At 38.7% G+C, this 7,234-nt stretch overlaps 1 protein-coding gene and 1 non-coding gene across 2 annotated transcripts; one reads left to right on the forward strand and one right to left on the reverse strand.

Moving 5' to 3' along the window:
* The first annotated feature begins 1,579 nt into the window (after positions 1–1,579).
* On the forward strand, positions 1,580–6,341 carry LOC149496944 (uncharacterized). The gene is made up of 8 exons (XM_089719973.1): positions 1,580–1,937; positions 2,300–2,325; positions 2,794–2,907; positions 3,820–4,006; positions 4,124–5,301; positions 5,643–5,786; positions 5,837–5,907; positions 5,951–6,341. Exons 1-8 carry the CDS (start codon positions 1,580–1,582, stop codon positions 6,339–6,341), a joined length of 2,469 nt encoding a protein of 822 aa, XP_089576099.1.
* On the reverse strand, positions 1,984–2,090 carry LOC149496945 (small nucleolar RNA R71). Its single transcript, XR_016320739.1, has one exon. It is a non-coding gene; the product is annotated as a small nucleolar RNA R71 (small nucleolar RNA).
* Positions 6,342–7,234: the final 893 nt, after the last annotated feature.

A 7,234-nucleotide genomic window follows, 5' to 3' on the forward strand; every position in this document is an offset into this window, starting at 1 on the left:
AACCAGACTTCCAGGAGACTGCACGGCCAGACAGCATGCCCGTGCGCGCTAGCTTGCCAGGCCATGCTACGGAATACGGCCCGTGCCAGAGCCTCTAATCCTCCAAAGACTGGCACGCCCCAGGCCGTGCCAGACAACACGCCCGTGCAAGCAAGAATTCTATATTTTGAGTCAAAAGTTGCCAACTAATTTCTACCATTTTCACAAGATGCTTTGGATACTTTCTTCACATGCCAGTCAAAGTTCAACCATGTGCAATTGAGAAACCATAATTGAGAGCAATTCATGGCTTGATTTACAAACTTTTCCACCTCACAAAGTTGAACTTTACTCATTAAATCACAAGGCTTGTTCCCCCAAGAAGTCTATATAAGGAAGAGAAGGAGCCACTCCAAAGGCATCTAGCAATTTCCATCTTTCCTATACTCTACATTAATTCTTATAGTTTTATAGTTAGCTTCATTTTCTTTTAAAGTTAAGTGTGCAAGAGTTGTGCAAGGTTCAAGGAAGCCTTCCAAACAATACCTCCCTAGTTTTTATTCTTAACTCTTAAACTTGTCTATTTCTTTCATTATCTTTATTGATTATGGAATATTTATCAAGTATTGTTGAGTTTTATTTAAGTACTATGTGTAACTAAACTCTTATACTAGGGGGTTTGATGTAGCTTAATCTCTTTTCCAATTTACGCAATTAGATTTATTTTTCCTTATTCAAGTTATGATTTATTAATGAACTTAATGCTTCTAGGCAGAATTTTCCCCTAGATTGATTTATTTCAATTATCACTATCGGAAGAAGGATCTTTGATATGAAAAGGTTAATAAAACAATGAGAATAATAACTTGATGCGGAAGCTATACGGTTTGACTCATGGGGGGTTTTCATAAGTTAATGACCTTAGGTCATGAATTCACAAAACAAACCATAAAACTTAATGATTTAATTCATGTTTGATTGCGCTATTGGAAGATAGGTAATTAGACCGGGTTAAAATAGCTAACAATACATCGGGAGAGCTTGTTAGTGATTTTTGGGTTGTTTCCCCTACTTGAATAATTAAATTGATTAATGAACTAATGAAATAAATTGGATAGAGTTAAGTTAATCAAAACCCCTAGTAATTTTATTCCTTGATTTCTTTTAATCAATTTTTGTTTACTTGACTCTTATTTATTTTACATTTATACAACAATTCTCTTAATTATCGTTTAAATAATAACAAGATAACACAATTTTGGTACTTGGTTTACAATCCTCGTGGGAACGATATCTTACTCATTATATATTACTTGTAGCGATTTGTACATTTGCGAAATGAGCTGTCAAGTTTTTGGCGTCGTTGCCGGGGATTGGCAATACCAATATCAATACGAATTATCTTGTTATTAATTTAGACATTTACTTATTCATCTGTTTTCAGTTATTTAATTTTTTTTTGTAGACGATCTCAGGTTTTATGCAAAGAAGATCTAGAAGGATAGAACCTCTGATCTTTGATCCAGAAATTGAGAAAACTTGCAGAAGGAACAACGCAGCAAGAAGAGCACAAGAAAACACACCCGAACAACAATCAAACATGAACGAAAATAATAATCCTCCTCCTGATATGCCTCTTGCTGCCAACGGACAAAATGTCCGCACCTTGCGAGATTACACCACACCTTCTCTTAACGGAGCTACCTCCAGCATCACTAGACCAAAAGTGGAAGCAAATAATTTTGAAATTAAACCAGCAATAATACAAATGCTTTCCACTTCTATTCAATATGGAGGACTTCCGAGTGAAGACCCTAATGCTTATATCACTAATTTCCTGGAAATTTGTGACACTTTCAAACAAAATGGTGTTTCTGAAGACGCCATTAAATTGAGACTCTTTCCTTTCACTCTAAGGGACAAAGCACGATCATGGCTACAATCTTGTCCTGCTGGAAGTTTTAGAAATTTTTGGCAAAATTCTTCCCATCTTCTCAAACCACTAAATTAAGAAATGAGATTATGACTTTTGCTCATCATGATCAATTAAGCTTGTATGAGGCTTGGGAGAGATTTAAAGATTTGTTAAGAAAATGTCCTCACCATAGTTTGCCTAGATGGTTACAAGTCCAAACTTTCTATAATTCATTGTCACCTAACATTAAAATCACCTTGGATGCAGCTGCAGGAGGATCCTTTGAAAGAAAAGAGATTGATGAAGCATACGATTTAATAGAAGAAATGGCAAGCAATAGCCATTATCAAAGCAGTTCTGAAAGAAGAAAAACTGTTGGAATCTATGAAATTGATGGCATCACAGCACTAAATGCAAAGGTTGACAACATGGTAAGAAAGTTAGATTTGCTAACTACTAAGTCTGTAAATTGTATCATGCAAACTTGTGACAGATGCAATGAACCGCATGGAGCTGGAGAATGCATATTAGACTCTGCAAATCCACAAACGTTGGAACAAGTAAACTATGTGATGAACCAACAGAGGAGGAATTACCCATATTTGAATCCTTACGATAACAGGTTGAGAAATCATCCGAACCTTTCATATGGTAATTCTAATAACACTTTAAATGCACCACCAGGTTTCTTGCCCCCTGAAAAGAAATCTCATGATGATCTCCTTACTGCCCTTTCAAAATCGCACATGGATTTCATGAACGAAACAAGAGAACACAATAAAATCCAACAAGCTGCGATAAGAAATCTGGAGATCCAAATGGGACAATTTGCAAACATGATGGCAGCTAGACCTCAAGGTACGTTACCTAGTAACACTGAAAAAAATCCTAAAGAGCAGGTACAAGCCATTACTTTAAGGAGTGGTAGAGAATTGGAGGATAAACCCAGAAAAGAGAAGGAGAAGGAAGAGGAGAAAAAGGCACCTATCATTGATCTAGTGGAGAAGGAAGAGGTAAAACCTTATGTTCCACCCGTTCCATTTCCACAAAGGTTGAAAAAGACACAGGATGACCAAAGCTTCATGAAATTTCTGGACGTCTTCAAAAAGCTTCAAATAAACATCCCTTTTGCTGAAGCTCTTGCTCAAATGCCAAGCTATGCAAAATTCTTAAAAGAAATCTTGAGTAAGAAAAGAAAGATTGATGACCAGGGAATAGTAAAACTGACTGAGGAATGCAGTGCAATCATTCAAAACAAATTGCCACCAAAGCTCAAAGATCCAGGGAGTTTTTCTATCCCTTGTAACATTGGCAACTTAAATTTTGAAAAGGCTTTATCTGACTTAGGAGCTAGCATAAATCTAATGTCTTATGAAGTTTTTAAAATGCTAGGTATGGGAGAGCTCAAGCCAACAAGGATGTCTCTACAATTAGCCGATCGATCAATCAAATACCCCAAAGGAATTGTAGAGGACGTACTAGTCAAGGTAGGAAAATTCATTTTTCCAGTTGATTTTGTCATCCTTGATATTGATGAAGGAAGAGAAGGATCACTGATCCTTAGAAGACCTTTTCTTGCAACTGCAAGAGCTCTAATTGATGTACATGATGGGAAACTAACATTGAGAGTAGGACAAGAAGAGGTTGTTTTCGATGTCTTAAAATCTTGTAAACTACTTATGGACTGCGATGATTGCTTTAGAATAGATGTAATAGACACATGTGTAGATAAAACCTTATATAGCATAGATAATAACTGTAATAATACAGAAGAAAAAGAAAAAGAAAAAGAAGATACACCACCCAAACAAGAGCTGAAGCAGCTTCCTCCTCATTTGAAGCATGCATTTCTAGGTGAGAACAACTCTTGTCCTGTTATTATTTCCTCTCATTTAACGCTTGATCAAGAGGAAGGGTTGTTGCAGGTTCTTCGAAAACACAAAAGAGCAATAGGGTGGTCAATTTCGGATCTACAAGGAATAAGCCCAAGTGTATGCATGCATAAGATCCTAATGGAAGACGACTACAAACCTTCAATCGAACATCAAAGACGTTTGAATCCAAACATGAAGGAGGTAGTGAAAGCTGAAATCATAAAACTTCTGGATGCCGGTATTATCTATCCAATCTCCGATAGTAGTTGAGTAAGTCCTATCCAAGTTGTGCCAAAGAAGGGAGGTATGACTGTCATCTTTAATGAAAACAATGAATTGATTCCCACTAGAACAGTCACAGGTTGGCGTGTGTGCATTGATTACAGAAAATTAAACAAAGCAACACGTAAAGACCATTTTCCCCTACCCTTTATTGATCAAATGCTTGAAAGACTTGCAGGTTATCCTTTCTACTGTTTCTTGGATGGTTATTCTGGGTACTTTCAAATACCCATTGCTCCGGAAGATCAAGAAAAGACTACTTTCACTTGTCCTTATGGCACTTTTGCCTATAGGAGAATGCCTTTTGGATTATGCAATGCTCCTGCAACCTTCCAAAGATGCATGATGTCCATATTTTCTGATATGGTTGAGAAATCCATTGAGATATTTATGGATGATTTTTCTGTATTCGGCTCTTCCTTCAAGGCATGTCTTCATAATTTATCCTTAGTAATGCAACGTTGTGAAGATACTAACCTTGTGTTGAATTGGGAAAAATGTCACTTCATGGTTAGTGAAGGTATTGTCTTAGGGCATAAAATCTCTCAACAAGGAATTGAAGTAGACAAAGCCAAAATCGAGGTAATTGAAAAACTACCTCCTCCTAACTCAGTGAAAGGCATAAGAAGTTTTCTTGGTCATGTAGGGTTTTACCGAAGGTTTATCAAGGACTTCTCAAAAATCACAAAACCTCTTTGTAATTTGTTAGTTAAAGATGTTCCTTTCAATTTTGACAAAGAATGTTTAGATGCTTTTAACAGGTTAAAAAAGGAGTTAATTTCAGCACCTATCATCACTACACCAGACTGGACTCTTCCATTTGAACTTATGTGTGATGCTAGTGATCATGCTGTTGGAGCTGTTCTTGGGCAATGGAAGGACAAGAAGTTGCATGTCATCTATTATGCTAGTCGCACCTTGAATGACGCACAATTGAATTATGCAACTACCGAAAAAGAATTGTTAGCTATTGTTTTTGCTTTTGACAAATTCAGGGCCTATTTAATTGGAGCAAAAACAATAGTCTATACAGATCATTCAGCCATCAAGTATTTGCTAGAAAAGAAAGATGCAAAACCAAGACTGATTCGTTGGGTTCTCTTATTGCAGGAATTTGATTTGGAAATTCGCAAAAAGAAGGGAACCGAGAATCTTGTGGCTAACCACCTTTCCAGATTAGAGTTGGCGGAAGAGGATACAACCGAAATACAAATCAATGAGAACTTCCCCCATGAGCAACTTTTGCTAATGGTAAAAGCTCAAACCCCCTGGTATGCTGATATAGTCAACTATCTTGTGTGCAAAATACTCCTCCCAATTTTTCTTATCAACAAAAGAAAAGATTTTTCCATGATATCAAATACTACTATTGGGAGGAGCCATTTTTGTTCAAATACTGTAGTGATCAACTATTCAGGCGGTGTATACCGGAAAGTGAAATGGAAAGTGTCCTTAAATTCTGCCATTCAATGGAATGTGGAGGGCATTTTGGAGCAAACAAGACGGCAGCACGTATTTTGGAAAGCAGTTTGTATTGGCCTAATCTGTTTAAAGATGCTTTTAACTATGTTCGTCTTTGTGATCGATGTCAGAGGTTAGGTAACATTTCAAAGCGACAAGAGATGCCTTTGCATGGCATTCTTGAGGTCGAAATTTTCGACGTTTGGGGTCTAGACTTCATGGGACCATTTCCGTCGTCATACTCGAACCAATATATCCTAGTGGCGGTGGATTATGTATCAAAATGGGCAGAAGCTGTTGCCCTTCCCAATAATGATGCCAAAAGTGTGATGAGGTTCATCAAGAAATACATTTTCACACGGCATGGTACTCCAAGAGCAATAATCACCGATGGAGGTAAGCATTTCTGTAACAAGTACCTTGACTCACTACTTTCCAGATATGGTGTTACACATCGTGTAGGTACTCCATATCACCCTCAAACAAGCGGACAAGTAGAAGTCACGAACCGGGAAATCAAGAAGATTTTGGAAACAATTGTTGGCCAATCAAGGAAGGACTGGTCCAAGAAGCTCGATGATGCTCTTTGGGCCTATAGAACTGCATTCAAGACGCCAATTGGCGTGTCACCATATCAAATGGTATATGGTAAGGCTTGTCACCTCCCTGTCGAGATGGAGCACAAGGCATATTGGGCGATCAAATTTCTTAACTTTGATACTAAGGAAGCTGGTCAAAAGAGGTTGCTTCAATTGAATATGATGGATGAAATGAGGCTCCACGCTTATAAAAATGCCAAAGTCTATAAAGAACGCACAAAAGTGGCATGATAAGCGTATTATTTTGCGGAATCTAAGAGTAGGACAGCAGGTATTACTCTACAACTCTAGACTCCATCTTTCTCCAAGAAAGTTGCGCTCAAGATGGTCCGGCCCATTCACGATTAAAGAAATTTTCCCACATGGGGCAGTCGAGATTATGGACAGTAACCGAAGTTTCAAGGTTAATGCTCACCGTCTAAAAGTTTACCAAGGTGGAAATTTTGATCCTATTAAAACCGCTATCACTCTTGAGTAAGCTTGAACCACGTTCGGTACGTCGAACTTAACGACGTTAAACAAAAGTGCTTATGGGAGACGACCCATGTTCATCTTAATTATTTGTTTGTTTTGTTACTTTGTTTAAAAATTCTATATATATAAAAAAAAAAATTGAGAGTCAGAAGAATGCACGCCTCAGACCGTGCAACATGACACGCCCGTGCTCCATAGCGATACCCCAGCCGTGTCCACCAGCACGCCCGTGCAAGGTAAGTCAAATTTCCCTCTGCAGGAGAGGCGCGCACACGGCCCAGGCCGTGTCCACCAGCACGCCCGTGCCCGCTTATACTGGACTCCCAGAGAAGTGCACGCCCCAGGCCGTGTCCACCAGCACGCCCGTGCCCTCTTGCGATTGCACTCTCAGAGAGTTGCACGGTCCAGACTGTGTCATGTTGCACGGCCGTGCGCGCTATCATATTTAAACAACACGCCCTAGCGCTGTTTCATTCAACTCAACACGTCCTAGCCGTCAACAGCCCTCTTCTCTCATTTTTTTTCTCAAATTCTTTCGTTTTCTCTCATTTTCTTGCACTATTCTCTGATTTTCTTCCATAATCTTCCTCATCATGCCTCCCAGGTACAAACGTAGCAGGCCTTCTTCATCGGTGGAGGCTAGACGAGGC

Source organism: Jatropha curcas, chromosome 4 (genome assembly GCF_041381405.1).
Source record: "Jatropha curcas cultivar XTBG-Jc1 chromosome 4, XTBG_Jcur_1.0, whole genome shotgun sequence".
Taxonomy (NCBI): Eukaryota; Viridiplantae; Streptophyta; class Magnoliopsida; order Malpighiales; family Euphorbiaceae; genus Jatropha; species Jatropha curcas.

What these genes read in the sequence shown, in the direction of transcription:
- LOC149496944 (XM_089719973.1), top strand. Translation starts at nt 1,580, where the DNA reads ATGAACGAAAATAATAATCCTCCTCCTGATATGCCTCTTGCTGCCAAC. An exon ending in ATCTAGTGGAGAAGGAAGAG is followed by an intron (nt 2,908 to 3,819) that starts GTAAAACCTTAT and finishes GGGTTGTTGCAG; the next exon opens with GTTCTTCGAAAACACAAAAG. An exon ending in AGCAATAATCACCGATGGAG is followed by an intron (nt 5,908 to 5,950) that starts GTAAGCATTTCT and finishes ACTACTTTCCAG; the next exon opens with ATATGGTGTTACACATCGTG.